At 53.5% G+C, this 20,606-nt stretch overlaps 5 protein-coding genes across 5 annotated transcripts in view; 3 read left to right on the plus strand and 2 right to left on the minus strand.

Annotated features, from left to right (window-relative positions):
- Positions 1–456: 456 nt before the first annotated feature.
- On the minus strand, positions 457–1,826 carry NEUTE1DRAFT_49102 (mitochondrial 2-oxodicarboxylate carrier 1; the record flags this gene model as incomplete). Its single annotated transcript, XM_009855546.1, has 4 exons — positions 457–1,180; positions 1,243–1,329; positions 1,487–1,562; positions 1,778–1,826. 4 exons carry the CDS (start codon positions 1,824–1,826, stop codon positions 457–459), a joined length of 936 nt encoding a protein of 311 aa, XP_009853848.1.
- Positions 1,827–3,377: 1,551 nt separating this feature from the next.
- NEUTE1DRAFT_68596 (uncharacterized protein) lies at positions 3,378–8,629 on the plus strand (the record flags this gene model as incomplete). The annotated part of the gene is made up of 2 exons (XM_009855843.1): positions 3,378–5,600; positions 5,775–8,629. The coding sequence occupies 2 exons, from the start codon at positions 3,378–3,380 to the stop codon at positions 8,427–8,429; spliced, it is 4,878 nt and encodes a 1,625-aa protein (XP_009854145.1).
- A 3,198-nt stretch (positions 8,630–11,827) lies between these two features.
- Positions 11,828–15,398, plus strand: NEUTE1DRAFT_148570 (uncharacterized protein; the record flags this gene model as incomplete). The annotated part of the gene is made up of 2 exons (XM_009855844.1): positions 11,828–12,049; positions 12,105–15,398. The coding sequence occupies 2 exons, from the start codon at positions 11,828–11,830 to the stop codon at positions 14,964–14,966; spliced, it is 3,084 nt and encodes a 1,027-aa protein (XP_009854146.1).
- Positions 15,399–16,311: 913 nt separating this feature from the next.
- NEUTE1DRAFT_68602 (uncharacterized protein) lies at positions 16,312–19,499 on the plus strand (the record flags this gene model as incomplete). Its single annotated transcript, XM_009855845.1, has 6 exons — positions 16,312–16,783; positions 16,843–17,003; positions 17,080–17,904; positions 17,961–18,033; positions 18,087–18,302; positions 18,396–19,499. 6 exons carry the CDS (start codon positions 16,741–16,743, stop codon positions 19,301–19,303), a joined length of 2,226 nt encoding a protein of 741 aa, XP_009854147.1.
- Positions 19,500–20,010: 511 nt separating this feature from the next.
- Positions 20,011–20,606, minus strand: part of NEUTE1DRAFT_112697 (uncharacterized protein) — a gene marked incomplete at both ends in the record, with an annotated part of 1,539 nt that continues 943 nt past the window's right edge. The window contains one exon of the mRNA XM_009855846.1: positions 20,011–20,485. Coding sequence (XP_009854148.1) covers positions 20,011–20,485 — 475 coding nt within the window. The remainder of the gene's footprint in view (positions 20,486–20,606) is intronic.

The raw sequence follows: 20,606 nt of genomic DNA on the forward strand, positions 1-20,606 counted from the left end.
TTGCCCTTTGGAACCTAATGACCTTAGAACTAGGTAATGCTGGGTGGGGGTTAATAGACATGGCGTGCTGCGTGGGACTTTGAAGGCCAAGCACATTTTTCACTTTCATAGGTTTCGGGTTATCTTCTGCTTGATTGTGCTTTGCTATGCAAACTCAGATGTTGTCCAGTGATATTTCTGTCATTGCTTTTGGCTGGCCATCCCGAACCGAAGAAAGTGAAGAAACCAAAGAAGCCAATCTATGACGCTTTCTTGCAAGACGTAGAATCCCTCGATATCGTACCCACATACCCAAGCGATGGCAAGCTAGAGATATATACATATATGACTGAAGTTAGTGTGAGCCATGCAATGTTTTAGGTTCATCATTTCCCCCCAAAAGATATGCAATTCGCTTCAAGAGGCCTGCTGGGCGCTCTGCACTTCTTTTTTTTGTCATTTTTCCTGAATGATCGCTTAAAGCTGCTTGCCAAGGCGCTCGTCTCTCATCTTGCGGAACATATCCATAACACCGGTGTAAACCACGAGGAGGATACCACCACCCGGGCCGAGTCTGAGGACCTTGGGGATGAAGCCCTTGTAAAGAGCGCCGAAACCTTCCTCCTTGAAGACGGTCAGGACGGCAGGCCAGGCCCAGTTGTACTTGGGCACCTGGCCGGGCACCTTGATGGTGTTCTGGATACGGCTCTTGACGACGTCCATGGGGGTGTTGAAGATGGTACCGACAGTACCACCAACGGTACCGGCAATGATATCATTGATGGTCTGGCCCTTCTTGGTCTCGGCCTTGGGGATGAGCTGGCGGACCTGGAAGATGCAGCCAAAGTAACCGGCGTTCCAGAGGATGTGGCGCCAGAGGGTCGACTCGAGACCGTTGTACATGGCGAGGAGACCCTCGTTGCGCACCGTCTTGACGACGACATCAACCATACCGTTGTACTTGCCGGCCGAGGCCTTGTCTTGGAGACGGATCTTGACGAGCTCGAAGGGGACGACGATGAAGGCCTCGGTGGCACCGGCGGAGGCGCCGGTAAGGACAGAAAGACCTTGGGTCATCTGCTGCTGGCCGAAGAGGTCGCGGTAGAACTTGCCCCACTTGTCGTTGGCGGCGAACTTGGTGGCACGCTTGGGAGCCTCCATCAAGATGGGGGCAGTGATGCCGCGGTAAAGGCGGGAGGGGCTATGGAAGAAAGGTGTCAACTTGGGTCATACAACCCGAGCTCTATGGGATCGAAAGCATACCCTTCGTTCTTGACGATCTTCTTGAAGCAGTCAAGCATGCCATTGTAGTGGTCGGCGCCCGCGGTGGGCTTGCCGGTCTGAAGTTGGCTGGCGGTGTATGTGGTTAGCTTCGGGAGAAGCGCATTGGGGCGCGGTGGCCGCGATAGGTGCTCGAGGTGTCGTCGAGATATGGCAGGTGGTTGCGCTCACATTCTGGTCTTCAGGACATCAAGAGGATACCTGTTGTGACGGCATGTATTAGTACTGGGAGCTTATGGCAAAGAGCACGCGACCACTGGGGGCACCGGCGGCGGGGCATTCGAAACGTACATAACCAAAATCTAAAGACCAGCCAGCGCAAGGTTCTGGTTAGTTACACAACACAGATGAGCGATTCGGGTACATTTTCGGAGGGAGACCTGCTTCAGAGACACCAGCGATGGCACCTAAGGACGAGAATTCACGGTTAGCATTGGTCCATGGTGTTTGCGACACGAGTGTCAATTGCGCGCCGGAGTTCGTGGAAGCTTCAAAATCGGAGAGGGACAGGACTTACCGGCCGCGAAGGTGTAGCCAAAAGGAAGGGGGGCTTGCTCGGACGCCATTTTGAACTATGTATATAGAACCAAGAACAGAAGATCCAGAAGAAAAGGGGCGCAATCAAACCAAGGTTGAAGTGGAAGAGATGGGAGGGAAAAAAAAAACTAGGTACACTAAACAAAGTGCCTCTGTCGTCACTTGGCGAATTCGTTGAAGGTCCGGACCCGGGGAGTCAAGGCCGGATCGATAGAGGTAGCGTCCAAGTGGATAACAGTCAGCCTACCATGGCCGGATCTGGCGGCTGTTTATGCTTGGGTTGGGGATGCTCCTCAGCGCTTCAGGACCTCCACAGTGACTCTCTGCCCCCGTCCTTAACGGGTCGCTAACTGGAAGCGGCATCGGAGCTCTTCCCTACTCCCGTCCTACGAAGACCCTTCCATCTTCCATGGCGCAAATCACTAGTGTAGGTATGTACTATGTGCTATGTAAGGTAACGGGCCCGGCGGGAAAGCTAACGTCAGGACCATTACCTAATGGGTTTTCGAAAGATTGACTTTGGGAATTGGGGTCTTGTCTTTCTCGTTTGCATGCTTAGCTCCCTCGACGATAGGCTAGGCCCACAAGGAAGGCGAGAACATGAAGAAGCTCCAGTTGAGCCGCGGTGTATGGCACTTCTTAAGTTCTTTGACATGTGCTTCCACACTTTATGGGATCTGCGCACGAACCTCTACGGATACACTGACTTCCACTTAGCAACTGGCGGGGCTTCATAACCACCAGTTGGGTCCCTCGGTCCATCAATCCCATCCATGTCATTCCCTTGAAAGCGATCAAAGACAACAAAATAACCTCCCTTACTTCAGCCTTACTCCCCTTCCTATCACCAGATCCAATGTAGGATCCAGTTACATCCGTTACACGAGCATGTGCCTCCCATCATCAAACTCCAGCCCAGATTCAGACTTCTTGACGACGGATGGAGGGGAACTCTGCTCGCTTATCTTATCTGTCATCCCGTCGATCGCGCATGAGTGTCAATGGAGGGCTGTGATTGGTTGTGCACAGAACGCCATGTCCAGAGCGGGCGGGGGGCTGGCTACCTTCCACTTTGGTTCCATTTTAGTATTGTTGTATGGCCTTGACAGTGACACTGACATGGAACAGTTGGCGACGACCTCTGGCTGAAGGGGAGATCCGATCGGTGTTCCTACCCGCCTCCGGTCTATGTGTACTTCCTTTTATCTCCCGCGCTCCTCCACCTCCGCAACTTGTGGCATCTCATCTCCAACTTCCACTTCTTTCTAGGAGGAACACACCGCACCAACCATATCGCTTTGCCCTTCGCTAGCTTCCACACGTCGTCGCCCCTGAGAAACACAAGAACCTGTCCGACCGTCCAATCGCCCAACAGCCAAGTCGCCACCCTCACAAACCCGCGACACACACACACACACTGTGACTGGGACACCCGAAAGAGCTCGATCGTTATCCTTTCCGGTGGACGTCTTTCCTACGCTTCATAACGCACCTTTAAACAAGCCGTGATCCAGTGCGAATCACAGCGAGGTGCCATCGAAGCGTGTCCGAGGGACTTCCCGCCGCCCATCCGGCTACTAATGACGCAGACGCATCTCCTTTGGAAATACTATTGGGAAGACGATGTCGAAAAATTTCGACGCCTCCTCTCCCTCGCTGCCCACGGCCCCCAACCGGCTGGCCGGAGCAGCAACATAACCCCAGGCCAAGCCGGCGGTGCTGGCAGTCTCGGTACATCGCCCCGTCCGTCGGGCAAGTCGCGCAAACAGCCCAACGGCGCACTCTCTCGAATCGATGTCAACAGTCGCGACCATGTTGGCCTTACCCTCCTTCTGCGCGCCGCCTCCTCGACAACCAAGAACGCCGTTTCCTTCGCCGAAGCCCTGATCGAGCACCCCGCCATCGATATACACGCCCAAGACCCCGAGAGTGGCTGGAATGCCCTTCACCGTGCATTATACGCAGGGAACATCTCGATTGCCCGGATGCTGCTGGCTAAAGAACGGAGGGTCTTGGCAGGACCTACAGCATCGTTTCTTCGGGTTGGACAGCTGATCAAGACCAAGGATCACGAAGGCAATAGCCCTTTCGACTTGTATAACGCGACCATTGGTGAGCGGGACTTGATAGCTCTTCGGGAACAGGGAGGCGCGCAGGAGGAAGAGGACGGATCAGACAACGAAGCCGAGGTGGCTCAGGAGAGCGTTTCCAGGAAATCCAGGCACGGTGCCCTTGGCGAGGATCTATACACCTTTGGAAGCAACCGGAACCTGACATTGGGCCTTGGAGATCAGGATGACCGTCAGTTCCCCGAGCGGGTTTATCTTGAGCGGCCGGCGCATTTGCTTCAGCGATTCTACAACGAGTACCTAGAGAGTGCTGGATTAGAAGGTTCCACTGCCCAAAACCTGAGGGACGTTCCAGCTCTTGTTTTGAACCGACCGATTGTTATCGAGGATGTGGTCATGTCGAAACTTCACAGCGCCGTTCTCACGACGGACCCCGTCTCGAATCTGTATGTTAGCGGTGTTGGCCGAGGTGGACGGCTAGGACTTGGTGACGAAAATACCCGCTTCAAGTTTACCCCGGTCCAAGGACCCCTGGCCGACAAAAAGATCATCCAGGTCGCGCTCGGACAGAACCACACCATGGCTCTAGATGAGAGTAGAGCTCTATGGACTTGGGGTAGCAATGCCCACTCCCAGCTAGGCTATACTCTTCCTGAGCCGACCAAAAAGGATGAAGACCCCATAAGCACCACGCCGCGGCAGGTATTCAGCTCCTTGAAAAAGGAGAGTATCCAGGGTATAGCTGCTTCCTCAATCCATTCAGTTGCTCACACCGGCATCTCCCTCTATTGCTGGGGTAAGAATGTTGGCCAACTGGCTCTGATGGATTCGGATTCGAGATCCCTCGAGTATCAGCAGACCCCGAGAAAGGTGGCAGCTTCACTCTTCTCGTCGCCGATTGTCATGGTCTCGGCTATTGACAAGGCGACAACAGTTCTTCTCCAGAACTACACAGTCTGCGTGTTCACTGGTTACGGATACAACATCGTCAAGTTTCCCTTTGCGAGCATGGATACGATTGGCCATCTTTCCATGTCCAATCGATATGAGCCAGGTAGGAGCCAGATCTCCTATATCACGTCCGGTGGAGAGACGATTGCTGCTTTGACAAAGCGTGGAGATCTGTTCACCATGCATTTGGACCACAAGATGGAGACGAACCCACCGGCAACCTCTACCACCAATCCTTCCAAGATCAAGGGTGCTGTAACCCAGCCGCAATGTATCTGGAGCGCCAGAAAGGATGGAGTGCGGTCGGTTGGAGTGGGTGAGTATGGCTCGGTCATCATCAGCACCCACTCTGGAGCCGTTTGGCGCCGCATCAAGCGAGCAAAGGTCAAAGACGCCTATTCGTGGTCTTCGGAATCAAAGCGCAACGACTTCAAATTTCAAAGAGTGCCGCACATCACAAAGGTTGCCGCAGTACGAGCATCACCTTTCGGTGCGTTTGCTGCGGTTCGCCGAGACTTGGATGTATTGAAGGAACAGCTCGTGGTTTCTGAGCAGTCTCTTTGGAAGGATGTGGCACCACTCAATCCTCTGGCGGATTTTAGAGCATCTGAGCCGAAGCCGAGAGTCAGGAATAAGGAAAAGGTCAAATTCTGGGGAAATGAGACAGTAAAGTCCAACCTCGGATCCGTCGCATATGAAGTGCTCAAATCCTCGGATCTGGAAGAGGATTTGGACTCGTACCTCGTAGAATGGAATCATCTTCACCAACCATTGGACGCCCTGGTATGCAGCTCATCCCTTCCGGATATTCGGATTCCAGTTCACGCCTGGCTCCTCTCCGCCCGAAGCTCCGTAATACGGCATGCTCTGGCCCACTCGCGGAGGGTTAGCTCTGATGTTCAGCACGAAGCATTTACGATTAGCAATGTGGATGGAAGGCCTTTGCTTATCTTTCAGGGCTTGGATGTGATCACCTTGCTCAACTTCGTTCACTTCATGTACGAGGACAAGGTGATACCGGCATGGAACTTTACACGTCAAGCCCCGCCATTGGCCTACAGATATCGTCAGGTTCGCCAGGAGGTCATGAGGCTTGCCACTCGTCTCAACATGCATAATCTTGAGGCAGCGGCCCGGCTGCAGGTTGACCCCAAGAAATGCATGGATGAAGATTTCCGACTAGCCATCAAGGACCGCACCTTCTTTGGCGACGGCGATATCCTTCTTGAACTCGACGGCCGGGAAGTTGCCGTCCACAGCTCCTTTCTGTGTCAGAGATGTCCTTGGTTCCAGGTGCTTTTCCACGGACGATCCAGGGGCATTTGGCTGGCTACGCGTCGAGAAGAAGCAGAAATCGAGAACGAGAGGATCAGGATTGATCTCAAGCATATGGAACCCAGTGCGTTCGCTTACGTGCTTCGGTTTCTGTATGGCGACTACGGCGCGGAGCTGTTTGACCCCACCATGTGTGAAACGTTCGCGGATTTCCTTGACCTTGTCATGGATGTGATGTCTATGGCCAACTACCTTATGCTGGACAGGCTGTCACAGATCTGCCAAACCATCATGGGAAGATTTGCCAACATTCGCAACATTGCCAACTTCCTCAATGCCATCAGCCCATGCTCTATTACTGAGTTTAGAGATGCCGGGCTGGAGTACATCTGCTTACAGCTGGAGTCAATGCTCGAAAATCACCTGCTTGATGAGTTGGACGATGACCTGCTTCTGGAGCTAGACGCGATTGTTCGTGACAACCAGGCTGCCCAGTCGCCGTTTGTAAGGAGTGGCAGATTTGAGATGCTGCTTCATGAAGCTCACCCAGAGCTTGCTCAGGATATCGATGAAGAGAGGCAGATCAGGGTTAAGGAGATTGCGTTCAGAGCTTCAAGGGAAGATGATCGAAAGCTTTCCACGGCCTTCAAAGGCAAGGGTAGCAGTGGCGTTGATGATGCATCAGCGTCTACGCCTGCTGCTGACAAAACTAGGAGAGCGTCAAAGGCTGCCAGGAATGAACCATTTGGTCATAGCCCCGAGTTGAAGCCAAAAACCTCGCAAGCCGATCTCATCTTTGACATGGAAGAAGACGGTCCGGCTACGCTCAGTACGCCCCTTGGTGCCAAGGCTCCCAAGGTCTCTAGTTCGGCAGTGGATAAGGACCAGTTCCCGACACTAGGCAGTTCATGGAAGGGCAAAGCTCCGATCCGGAGTGGGCAGTCGCCTGCCATGGCATCACGCAGTTCTTTGCAGGCCGGAACATCGCCAGCGACGAAAGCCGGAGGAGTTCCATGGGCGAACGCCCCGATGCCGGCCTCGAAGGTTGGCTTGCGGGACATCATCCAATTGGAAACCACAACTACGCCAGTTGCAGCAGGTCGGTCAGCCCTATCAGAGGGGTTGGCTGCACAACAGCAACAGCAGACGGGCAAGGAAGGGACATCGGCGCCAAAGGTTGCACAGCCCAAGCTGTCTCAGAAGGAGAGGAAGAAACAGCAGCAGGAACAGGCGGCAGCTCAAGCAGCTTTGCACTTTGCCAAGGCTTCCCTTGCAAACAAGCCGGCATGGGGTGACACTGAATCGAAGGCGCCGCCTCCATGGAAGATGGTTACCGCCAACAAGGCCAAGCCAGCGCCGCCACATGTCAATCCTCCCGTCTCTTCTTCACCAGTCGCCAAGCCACTGGTGGCAGCAGAGGCTACGCCCGTCGTCCGCAGGACAGCATCGCCAGACACGCGATTTGCCGGTCAGCGGACGTCAAGCAACAACAGTGTTCATACCGCTAACCCTAATCCCAAGTCCAAGTCGACACCCACACTCTCCTCTTCCTCGGCCCCCCGTCCGAGTCCCCAACCTTCAGCCCAGCAGTTCCCAAGCCTCGGAGACTCTTCCAGCAAACCAATCATCCCACACTCCAAGGTATATATTGCTCCTGCGCGCAAGGACGAGCATTTGCTTGGCTTTAGCATGGAGGAGATCATTTTGCAGCAGAAGCTCGAGCAAGAGCGGATCAAGGGTGCTATGTCTAAGAGGTCCTTGCAAGAAATTCAAGAGGAGCAGGCGTTCCAGGAATGGTGGGATGCCGAGAGCAAGCGGTTACAAGAAGAGGAAGAGGAGAGGAAGAGAAAGGCTACAGAGAAAGAGGAGAGGAAGGAGAAGGGTGACAAGGCAAGGGGCAAAGGAAGAGGCAGAGACACTGTCAATGGTGCCGAAAGTTCAAAGGCTGGCGGAGATGCCACTGCGAAGGGCACCGGAAAGCCGGGAGGTGGTGAGGCTAAGACGGGAGAACGGAAGGGTGAAGGGAGAGGTGGGCGAGGAAAAGGAGGTCCAGGTGGTAAGAAAGATGGGCCTCCCCCCGGCGAAGGAAAAGGAGCTGTCGTCGCTTCTGCTGCGTCAACCTCTGCAACACCAGCGATACCAACAGGTCCAAAGGGCCATGGTGGAGCAGCAGCGCCACAACATCATTCCAGAAAGGCAGACGGCGGAGAAGGAAGCAGCAACCCGAGGAGGAGAGATAGGGGAAGAGATCGAGGGAAAGGCGGGCGAGATGCCACGCAAGTTGCTGGCGCTGTTTCGACTCCCACCGGTCCCGCCATCCCGGCTGCTGGGAGGTAGTGTTGGACTTTGGTGAACGTGTGCACTGCTTAGCGCAGGAGCCATGCACTGAAAAGATTCATGGGTTGACTGGGTGAAGCAAAGCCAAGGAAGGAAACACAAGGATATGGCAGTATTTTACATAGGGTTTTTGGTTTTTGTTCAACTCATAAGGCTGCATATAGACACACATGGAAGGGAAATGCATCGCTGCCCCGCTGCTGCTGCTGCTGCTGCTGCTTCTAGTTGCTGGCTGCAGCTGTGTACCGATACTGTAATCTGTAGTACGCTACATATGTGGCATATCGTGATACGATGATCTGGATAACCAATGTTTTGGGTATTGGGTTTCAAAGAAGATTTTCGACCAGGCACCTCAGTTTACTACAGGTTAACAAGGTTGACGATTCGACGGGCGTTATCTCCGCACAGGTATGCCTCCCTTTCAAACAACTACAACGATAGAAGTACACAGGCAGCGAACCGAACGCGTGTACTAAGTGGAAGTTGGCGTTATCACCCATGTTTTTCCTTCCACGTGTTGTTGCAGCCTAAAACTTTCTTGTCTTTGCCGGTTTAACTTGATACCGACACAAACAGGATCCGGTATCACCTCTAGGCAGAAATCCTGACATGCAGCATCAACCGCGCACAACCTGATGGATGGACGGAGAGACGACTAGGTAGCAAAGTCCAGACAAAAGAATGAAGATGAAGTTTTGTAACCTAGTGTTACGAACACCCATTTTTTTTCTCTTTTTAACTTTGAAGAAGATGCGCGACGATACAATCGCTAAGTATTGCCTGTCAGGTTAGGTAGGTAAGGTAGGTTTTCCGTTGTTTATCTCCCAATCGCCTTATCACCAACTAAGGCTTACTTACTTCATCACTCAACCGCCGTGTAACCCGACCATTCATTCGTTTTGCGCCCGGACGTCTTGTCTTCTTGTCTTGTTGTAGCTCACAAGCTACAACAAACCGTTCGCCGCCTTTCATCACAACACTCAAAACCGTAATTCGGAATTTCGGGGGGACTCGATCGATTACACAACGTACACTAGCTTTGTCCGAGTTGATATTTTGTGTTGTGTGTGTGTGTAGAACATCGGTGAGGCGAGGCGAGGCGAAACGAGGCAAGGCGGGAAAGTTTTTTAGGTGCTGTTATCGTTGCTATTTGGGGTGACGATAGAGCCAGGAATTGAGGATGAAAGTATAAATTGTGACTTTTTTACCACCTCGATTCCGGAGGGACATTTGGTGGTTAACACCAAAAATGCAATCCATTGTGTATTGTATGAAAGTCAAGGCTGTCTTTGGTACACTACCTACCTACTGAATTGAACGAACTCAGCACTGCCGTGACTTTGTGCGTCTAGACTGCTGCTGCAGGTTCGGAGCCATCTTCCATTCAGTCCTTGGTAAACAAACAATGGGCTGCTTCAGCGGCTGTTCATTCGACGCGTGGCTGCATAGGTAGTCGTAGGTACCTCTAGGCAGGCAGGCAGGCAGGTAGGCAGGCAGGCAGCTAGACTAGTTCCCTTTCTGTGCCTCTTGCGAGGCATCTAGATACTTTATGTAAGTGACTGCATGCTATGCACTGAATGTCCGATGAGGGGCCATCACCCGCTTCGGTAGTTACAAAAACAAAGAAAGAAGGGGAATACTGTATACGCAGTACAGTATATGGGTATCGGTAGGTAGTTTAGTGAGTTCAGAAGGATAAAGACGGGGAAGTATGAATGAATGAGTGTACACAGTAAAGACAAAGAGGAGAGAGAGAGAGAGAGAGCCCGTCTTTGATAACTGTGTCGATCCTAGCATTGTTCGTTTGGATGGGTCAGATCAATGGGATAGGATGATCGGACTTGCAGGCAGCCTTATCGTCGCGCATGGAACGTCGGTTCGAGAAGAGTTGTATTGTCGATGACTCGATGACGAAAAAAGATAAGTTGGTGATCACGAGGCGGTCCTGGCATGCCCTTGGCCGGGGGAGGTTGGCGTCTCGAGGAACGAAGAGGAACCACTCTCCTCATGCTCGTAACTTTGCCTACATATTGTAGGTAGTGTACATACCTGTTGGTAATGTAACTGGGTGCAGCACCAGAGACAAGCACTTGGGGAAAAAAAAGAAGAAAGGCTGCGAGGTACCACGGTAGTCAACCGAGACAATCTTGGTGGCCCGGAAGGAAAGTTGCAGCAACCATACCTACTAAAATCACAAGCGACCTTGTTAGTGATAGTGTGTGTTATCGGTCGGCAGTCACCAGAAACATGGGCGACGGCAAGGCCCGCACCTGGACAGCGTCATCTGAGCTTTTTTGCCGCCTCTTTTCTGTGTATCTTGTCTTTGACTGAGACATCATCGATGGGCTCTGGATATTGACGACAGGAAAATGGAAAATGTCGACTCCGACACAACGTTCGATGGCGTGCTCGAGAGAGTACCTAGAAAAGGTACATAACACTATGTAACAGATTACAATCCCAACGGCGTGTTATCCAGACAGTGCAACAAAACCCCATGCACGCAGCCATTTGCTCCACTCGGCGCGGCAGTGTGCCGGATGACTGCCAATCATTGGCCCACTGATTGGTGTTCTCTGGAGCCGCCACGACGAACCCTGAAACTCCGGACCTGCCTTTCACTGGAACCACTCTAGGGTACCTACACGCTTCCGTTCTCTGACGCGCTGCCGTGGAGAGGATGGCGCAAATGGGACGTGCTCCACTAACAGTCATGGCCTTGGGCTCATCAGTTCGTCAACGAGATGCTGTTATTGTCTGTTAAAGCTCAGCTGTTAGGTTGCTCCGCTGTCGCCCGCTCCTTGACAGCGACTGACAGTCACCGCCAACCAAGTCGGCATCCCGTCTATGTACGTCGAGTTGGATCCCGTTCCCTATCGCACATTCCACACCTCCACACCTCCCATCCATCCATCCATCCATCCATCCTCTCTCGACTCCTCCTCCTCCTCTCCTACTCCCCCCTCCTCCCCTAACATACATTCGGCCTCTCACATTCTGCCTTGTGGCACGGCCCGACGACCCATCACCTTGTGTTTCTTCCCAACCTCCATTTTGCTAGACTATAGATTTCCTCTCCTTCTTTCATTGTCGTCCTCTCTGTCTGCCTTATCCGACTGATCGCCGATAACAAACGATGGATGCAAAGGTCCGCTCTTCCCCGGCCGTCGTCTAGACACTCGAATATTCCCGACCCCTTTTTTTCTTCAGCCATCTTGTCCGGATTGACGCCTTCCATCTGCGCTCGCTTTGACAGACACGGCAGCCTCGCGACTTTGTTATCAGTCACACCGGAGCCGGGGCTTGGCGCCCGTGTCAAGCATCCCACGCACGCCGCTCGTTAACATTGACATCACTTATACATAGCCGCCTACTGGCGACATCCGCCATCCATAATGCATCAACAATCTCGTCATCCCCCAAGGGTCTCCTCCCCCGCAGTTTCGGCCCAGACAAACCCAGCCCGCACAAACAACCAGAGGGACCCCCGGTCTCGAACTAGTACCGACGCCGCCGATAGGGACGGAGCTGGTGGTGGTGGTCAGGATGGAGGTGGTGGTGCCCTCGCTCACGCCGCAAGCCGCGATGCCATCAAGAAGCTGGACCAGATCATTCAGGTGCGCAATCTCGACAAAGCCGCCGTATCGCCTGGCTGACTGACCTGAGTGACAGAACTTCTACTACAAAGCCGCTGTCCTCATCATCGGGTCGCGACAGCATCTAACGCCTGGGCCCAAGAAAGGGTTCAATAAATGGGTGGGTTTCCATTTCTTCAAACCATTACCGCGACAAGCCGCTGACGACGAGATGCAGTTCTCGATAGAGACCGAGGACACCGAAGACTTCAAGGAGGAGCTCCGCCTCTACAGGAACTCGGACAGCTTTACGAATCGTCCCCCGCCCATGATCATCGAGACGTATATCGACGCATCGCGCATTTCCAGCAGTCACAGCCTCGCCCTGGTGGACGCTAATGGCAAGAGGTGGGATGTTCTGGAAGCCCTCAACAGTTCAGAGTCGAGCGAGGATTCGCCACGGAAACGCCACCTGCAAAAACGGAATACCGAGGTGATCTTGGAACGATGGCGCATCGAGCTCAAGTGCATTCCGAATGATGATGCTTTGCAAGATTTTGGACCCAGCCTGCCCACAATCTATAAACGAAGCATAGTATTCTTCCGGTCGCTGTTCTTGGCCACGCGGGTCATGCCCGGCTGGAAGTTTTCCCAGCAGACCATGACCAAGGGCATCCATCCCGCCCTGGAAGTAAAGTGCCGCATTGTGCCGGCCGAGGCCGAATTCCTCAACTACGATCCGTTGCGCCAACCCCTTTCTGACAGTAAGGATGTAGTAACCGAGTACATGTTCGGTGATCTAGAAGTGCCCGTAGGTCGCTTCAATGCTTCCGTCATCTATCGAAATGACTGCACGTTTCGGGTCGAGGATGCCGACGCTCTGCTGAGTTCGCGACTCATGGGTGTAGATGAGGATTTCTTCAAGCCCTCAATACCTCAACGGCCGCAACCCGTCAGCCACGGCCGAGCCGACTCGTACGCGGAACCCGGATCTTTGCCCTCACACCGCCTAGGACGGCGCAACCGAGAGCCGCATCAGACGTATGGCAGTCTGTCGACATTTCATGGCACCGGCGCATTCGGCACAAGCCCCATCTCGGCGCTCAAGGCAGTCCGACCGGCCGGTTCAGACACGAGCTCGCCACCGGGTTCTTCCGCAGCCAGTGTCGACCATTCAGAACCGTCGCATTCTCTTCCCATCCGCAGTGCATCAAGCCGGACATTGCGGGATGTTGAGGGCAGCAGACGACCTTCGATTTCGTTTCAACCCTTTAAAGCTGGGTCAATATCCGGGAGTCCCAGGTTTCCCGATCATGGAGCACCGGCCTCGCCACATTCGCTTCCACGACCCTCGGGTTTGAGCGGAATCTCGCAAGCCAGGAACAGATCCTCGCTTACGGCGGGAATGGCGGCCTCTTTGCGTGGTCCCGGCGCTGCCGTTCCAACGGATATTCCAAAGTCTAGCTCACCAAGGCCCCAAAGTCGATATAGCAGCAGTTTCAGCCATCGTCGATCACGGACCTCATTCGGCGGCCAAAGCAAGACCGGCGATGACGAAGCCAGTAGTAGTGGCAGACAAAGCCTGTCTTCATCAGCTCAGCCTGGCTCGGCCCTGCTCGCCGAACCTGTAGGTGGAGTGGCCAGTTCAAGCTCGTTCCAGACGGATGACGACATTTCCGAGTTTCTTAAAGAGCTTGACAACAGGAAGAAGTTGCCGAGCTTTGAGGCTACCAAGAAGGGAGAGCAATCAGCTGCTGCACGCCGTACTGCTGCACAGCTTAACAAATTCCACCTGATGAGGGACTCGAACAATGCGCTGACGGAGAGCATGCTGATGGGATCTTCAACTTTGCACCGGAGCTCAAGCTCCAGCAGCAGACACATGTCCAACATGCCAGGTAGCCTGGGAAACCCGGGAATCAGTATGAGTGGTGCGAGCGTCAGCAGCTCACCGGGCGGAAAGCCCCTGAGCCCGCATACGCCTCACACGCCCGCGATTCCTAGTCGGTTGAGCGAAAACTCGATTATTGATTACCCGGCCCAGGCTAGCTACAACAGGAGAGGGAGGTCTCATGTGGTGCCCACCGAGGAGGAGGAGGAAGAAGAAGAAAGAGAAGATGGCGATGAGACAACGCAAACCGACCGTCAACAGGAAATTGGGGGTGGCGCAGTCTCGGCGGCGATCGATATCCCGCTCTCTCCTCGTCTGCTCCATGCGGGTAGCGCAAACCGCCGAGCGAGTTCCGTGGCCCAGCAGCACCGTTCGCTGGCGGCTGGAGCTGGCGCCGGAACGGGAGAAGATGATTCGGATATTGCCCAGCGGAGCTTGAGCCTCGGAGCGGGCGGTGGCGAGGCGCCCTCGTTGAGTACCCTGCTTGCTTTCCAGCGAAGAAATTCGGGCGATGGCAACGAGGACAGTTCGGCGGGAAGTGGAATGGCAGGAATGCAGCAACTACAGCCCGCGGCGGATATCCGGGCTTCGGCGGAGCTGAGGCAGGCAAATGATGATCAGCCGACCAATCCGCCAGTCAGGCTCATGACTACCAGCAGGACCCCGTACAAGTCGCGGTACAGCTACCATGGCACGACGACGAGTTCCACGCAAGGGCGCGGTAGCGGGATCGGGCCCGGCACAAGGGGGACACCGCCTCATTCGAGCGGGGGTCCGTTTACCGGGATGAGGTATGTGGGCACCATGGCTGGTCGAGGTGGAATGGGTGTCGGTCAGGGTGAGGACGGCACCGATGACGAGCCGTTGTTGTTCGCCATGTCTGAACTCGAGAGGCCTTCGAGGCACAGTTTGGAAGAAGCAAGAGGTGGTGGTGTGTTGGGAGGATCTCCTAGGGGGTTGAGAGGAGGAGCTCGGGGGGCTGGAGAGGCTAGTGGGAATACTGACGGTGGAGGTGTGGGTGATGGAGAAGAGTACGAGGTTAGGGGAACTACGCGTCGGGGATGGTAGTTTCACTTTGGTTGCGTGCATGTGCAATGCATCGCTTTGGATTACGGTACAAGAGCGGTGTATGTTCAGGAAGTCGGGAAAGGTTGATGTCTACATTCTACAGATTAAAGATCACAGCGACAGAGAAGCCAGATGCTATTCTCGACATGAACCTATGTTGGTGTTTGTTGTTCTCAGACAACTATCCATTCTCCCTCTTTTCATATTTTTTGTCCGGGTTTGCGGGTAGTTGGACCTTTGAGTCGGCATGATTAGAGGCTCATTAGTGAAGGAGGGGGGTCTTTCACACTTCGTTATTCGTTTATATTCAGGAAGCCTATTCCAGCCTTAGCGAGTGGCTGATAAGACTAAGACACTTTCCCGCCAGTCAAGTTCATCAAAACCCTACTTTCGTAGTAGCGAGTTAGGCACAGAAATCCATTGTATATATACTTACGATGTATATGATATGAATGAACGTCTGGAGGCCCCGTACGATGCCAAAAAATGATTTGTAGTTGGTTGTCATCTCGAGATTGGTTAGTGTAAATCGTATAGGACACGGAGCAACTTGAAGCTCAAGTAGGGGGCTGTGTATAAGTGACTTGAATTTATTCCCCACTTGGGAAGAGGATACAGGCATGGAACTTGACCTGTAGTCGTGAGAAAGATGATATGGCATTTGGCTTCTAGTTACTCGGCGTTGGGGCTTGCCTTACAATTACTTAGAAAAAAAAAAAAAAAAAAAAAAAAAAAAAAAAAAAAAAAAAAAAAAAAAAAAAAGTTAAAAAAAAAGAAACACAACAAAAGAAAAAGTTGACCCGTTTATCGACATCACCAACCTCACTATCTTCAGTACACTAGTTGATGCGATTACGGGCGGCAAGAGCCAAGAGAAAGACTACGACGCAATGGAACACAAATGACGGAATGCCGCTGCACACGCTGAAGAGTGGGGTATACCCTCCCCTGATAATTGTACGGTATGCGAAGAATGGTGCACATGATTGGATAAAATCGAGGCGGCTGAGCAGGCCTCCCTCGTGCTTGCTCGCTCGCTCCCTCCTATTCAGTGGTGTCGAGTCCCCCCTGTTAGGTGGTGTTGGTTTGGGGGCGCTGCAGGTGACAGACGGAGTGAGAGCGACCTGAGGCGGGAAGAGGTTCGTTCGTCATCTGCTTGCTGCCAACGGCGAACTACACTACTTACTGTAGTTCTAGGTGCCCTCCCTGGTGCAAGTACATTCATTCAGAGACGGAACATCCAAAACACCGGACCTTCGACAACATTCGACAGCGCAGCGGCTGCCGGACCAAGACGTACCCGTACTGTAGAGTGCGGAACAAGACTCGAATCTTGTTTCTTTTTGCGAACCAGATCCGACTCATATCGCACATCCCAATACCTCAACGCGACTCCAAACCACACACCTACTGTAGCTCTAGGCAGCTCCCGCTCATCGAGCTCCCGCCTCTCCCCCTCTTCCATCCTAGGTCTGCCTAACAATACCGACACCGATACGATACCCACAACTACAACAACTCCTGACGTCCATTATCAGAACAAGCGATTGACACACAACACGACGGACCGATTCAATCTATAGTTTTACGGCTGTGTCACTTTGAAACGAACTACCGTGGTAGCCGACGACACCAGTTCCTGCCCGTCTGGCCAGCTGATAGTGACGACATCCCCCGAGGGCGCGCCCACTACCACTCCTCTCTCTGTTCCTCGTATTTCAACAACCAAAGAACTCTTGATACACCAGCTGCCAGACCAGACACAGCCACCACAATGTTTCGAGCCGCGGCCGCAGGGCCTTACGATGAGGCCATCAGTATGTATACCTTGACCATGGTGCATTCATACTTGTACTGACAGCGCGCTCCTGTACAGACAAGGCAACCGACGAGAACCTCACGTCCGAGGACTGGGGCGCCATCATGGAGGTCTGCGATCGGGTAGCCACCGATGCCAACGGCGCCAAAGAGGCCGTCAATAGCATGATCAAGCGCCTGGCCCATAGGAACGCCAATGTTCAGCTGTATACCCTCGAGGTGAGCTCATCATGTCACCTCTCTTACCAGCCCATATCTTCCAGCCAGATGCTAACCCGGCCTTTTAACCCCCCAGGTTGCAAACGCCCTCTCCCAAAACTGCGGCAAGAACATGCACCGCGAGCTCTCCAGCCGCGCCTTCACCGACGCCCTCCTCAAGCTCGCCAACGACCGCAACACCCACACCCAAGTCAAGGCCAAGATCCTCGAGCGCATGAAGGAGTGGTCCGACATGTTCAAGTCCGACTCCGACCTCGGCATCATGTACGACGCCTACTACCGCCTAAAGCAGTCGAACCCGACCCTGCAGCCGCCCAGCGCCCCGCAAAAGAATGTGCTCACCGATGCCGACCGCCAGAAGGAGGAGGAAGAGCTCCAGATGGCTCTCCAGCTCAGTTTGCAGGAAGAGGAACGGAAGAAGAGACCTGCTGGTGCTTCGGGGGCAACTGCATCCTCATCCAGTGGTGGTGCGGCCGCAGGGCCGAGCAACGCCGGGGGAGCAGGAGCGTCAGGGGAAGGCACGAACTCAACCGCTGGCCAGGCAGAGGCAACACCTCAGCCGGTTCCCTCGAGTACCACGGCCGCTACTGTGTCCCGTGTCAGGGCGCTCTACGACTTTGTCCCCTCGGAGCCGGGCGAGCTGGAGTTCAAAAAGGGTGATGTCATTGCCGTGTTGAAGAGCGTGTATAAGGATTGGTGGAGCGGATCTCTCAAGGGCAAGACGGGCATCTTCCCTCTGAACTATGTCGAAAAGCTGGCGGACCCGACCCCGGAGGAGTTGCAGCGTGAGGCGCAGATGGAGGCCGAGGTGTTTGCGGAGATCAAGAATGTAGAGAAGTTGTTGACACTCTTGAGTGCTGGAAACACGGGTCCAAGGGAGGAGGATAATGAAGAGATTTCGGTGAGTGAATGATTTGAAACGGGGTTGAAAAGTGATGTGCTGACGATGAGCAACAGAAGCTTTATCACCAGACGCTAGCGATTCGGCCCAAGCTTATCAAGCTGATTGAGAAGTACTCGCAGAAGAAGGGTACGTCTTGGGCTGTTCGTTATCGTGAAGAGGCTCCCACTAACAGCGTACAGATGACTTTACGCAGTTGAACGAAAAGTTCATCAAGGCTAGAAGAGACTATGAAGCGCTTCTTGAGTCTTCCATGTCTCACCCACCAGGACCGACTTATCACCAATACGCAATGAGACCTCCAATGACCAATAGCTACGGATCTGGGGGATATGGCGCCCCTCCTTCGCAACAGCAGCAGGAGCCGCCCCGGTTCTATAATCCAGCGCCCGCTCAAGGTACGTTCGTGAGAGAATTCGGTGGTCAGGGGATGTATTGATCGAGTATACATGAAGGGCTCAGAAGCTGATGTACATGGACCTACTCTCTAGATGCGCCCCAGTATCCTGCGACTTCGCCGTCGCCAAACCCTAACCATTTCATACGTCCTGCTGGCACTCCTGCGCCTTATTACATGGGGGGTGCTGAAGGCCCAGGACAACTTCAGCATCAACAGCAACCTCCTTACCCTCAACAGCAGCCGCAACCAGCATATGGTGGCCCCTCCCGACCTCAAGACCAGCAGCGAAATCCATCAGGACCCAGCCCTATGGCTCCCGCCCCGTTGAACACAACTTCCTCGCCACCCCCAGGGAATCAGTACACCCCTTACCAAGCCCCTGGCGCATCCGGAGCCAACAACCGCACATTTTCATACAGCAGTACAAACGGCGGTGCCCCCCAAGAGCTCTCTACCTCAGCCTATGACTCGCCCATCGCTCAACACAGCACTAACCCCCTCTCCAACCCATCCTACAGCGCTCCGTCCGCTCCCTCCTACAGCCAAGGGAGGCCTGGAGCTCCCACTGACGACCCCTACGGACCAACGAGCCCCGGAGCAGGAAGTAGCAGCAACGTAGGCTCCGCCCCTCCTCCTCCCTCCGGTCCCGCACCCTCCGCTCCTTCGGCTCCCTCAGCACCCGGTGCTCCCACCAGTTACGCACAGGGCGGATATCACAGCCAGAATCCTTACGCCGCCGCTGCCGCTGCCGCTGCGGCAGCTGCTTCTTCACGGACGCATGTCCCTGGGGTTTACGATGGTGCTGGTAGCGAAGTATCGTCGACGGCACCGCAGCCGCCTGCGGCATTGCAGCCTGGTGGTGGGGCACAGCCTCAGTACAAGGCTTACGTGCCTCCTGGGGCGCCGTCAGCGCCGGGTGGTGGTCACGAGGGACCAAGTGCCCCGGGGGCGCCTGGACAGAATGATGGGTTGGCGGATTATTACCGGAGTGCTTACTAAAGCCCATGAGGTGTTGTAGGGAAGTAATAGGTGTGACTGTTTGGTTCTGGGTAGCTCTAGCATGAGTGTTGGAAGAGAGGATGATGATAGTAGCGTGTAAGGCGAAGAGTTGGGTGATGTGTAGCTTTTTCCTGAAGGGATTGGAGATATAGGTACGAATAGAAGGAGAGATGGATGAGGTGGAAGGAATGGAGCGATTATTGAAACCTTTCATGTGTGACATGTCAAACTCATGTTGACTTGTATGGAAGAGGGTTTGATGACGTCCAGGCTCCTTGTCTCCTTCTGGCCGTGATAATGCATCGTTCCCCAACCCAAAGAATGCACTTACAGAAATTTATGTCTAAAGAAGGTAGAGCAGTGCCAAGGTGTATATCAGGGGACTTCAAGTTCACCCCTATTCTGGTACTCGACCTTCTAGAACCCCGGCATTAGTCAGTCGCTCATGGCTCATGAATGATGATTCCACTTCCATGGCCGCCTCTGCTGACCTCCTGAACTTGGATCCCCGAAGCGTACAAACTCCTCGCTGGACTCTTTCCGCCTCAATGGAACAACCTTTCGAGGAACCCACCATGTACATTACAATGCTGGTTTCATTGTCGGTTTGGTTCTTTTAGCAGGGCGAAAGAAGGGTAGAATAACGCCTATTAGGGACCCTAGTTACCAAGTCACAACAATTATCCGCAAAAATTTCAACGGCTTTTCTAAGCCCGGTAAGCTCTAGCTTTCTGTACCAAAGTAACAAACAACCCAGGGCTGGATTGTATTCCCCCCTCCTCCACCACCTGCTGCTGCTGATGCTGCTGCTGCTGCTCATCCTTTCGCGCCCGCTGCTTCAATTGTGCATGCGTTTCTCCATCACTTATCCTCTTTTTCTTCCCATTCCCCTCACCGTGTTGTTCATGGTAACCAGAAACTTGTTGACCGGCACCATCATCAACTTGAAACCTAACAAGCTGCTCCCCAGCAAGCACCACCCAGTTCCCATTCTCGTCATAGTCAAGTGTATGATACGTATCATCCGAAGAAACGACGACCCCTTTGTGTTCTTTTTCATTCTCCTTCTTATTTTTCTCCTTTTTCTCCTTTTTCTTCTTCTTCTTCTTCTTCTTCTCCTCCTCCTCCTTGCCTTCTACAATATCCTCCTCCTCCTCCTCCTCCTCCTCTTTTTTTCTTCTTCTTGAAAGCAATATTTCTACCTCTACCAATAATACCCAAGAGTACTTTCATTATAGCGTCTCGCCATGTTTTCTTGCTCTCATTTCTTTCCAAGAACTTGTTAGCCAGATCTCTCTCTTTC

This window comes from Neurospora tetrasperma (assembly GCF_000213175.1).
Source record: "Neurospora tetrasperma FGSC 2508 unplaced genomic scaffold NEUTE1scaffold_6, whole genome shotgun sequence".
In the NCBI taxonomy this organism is placed as follows: domain Eukaryota; kingdom Fungi; phylum Ascomycota; class Sordariomycetes; order Sordariales; family Sordariaceae; genus Neurospora; species Neurospora tetrasperma.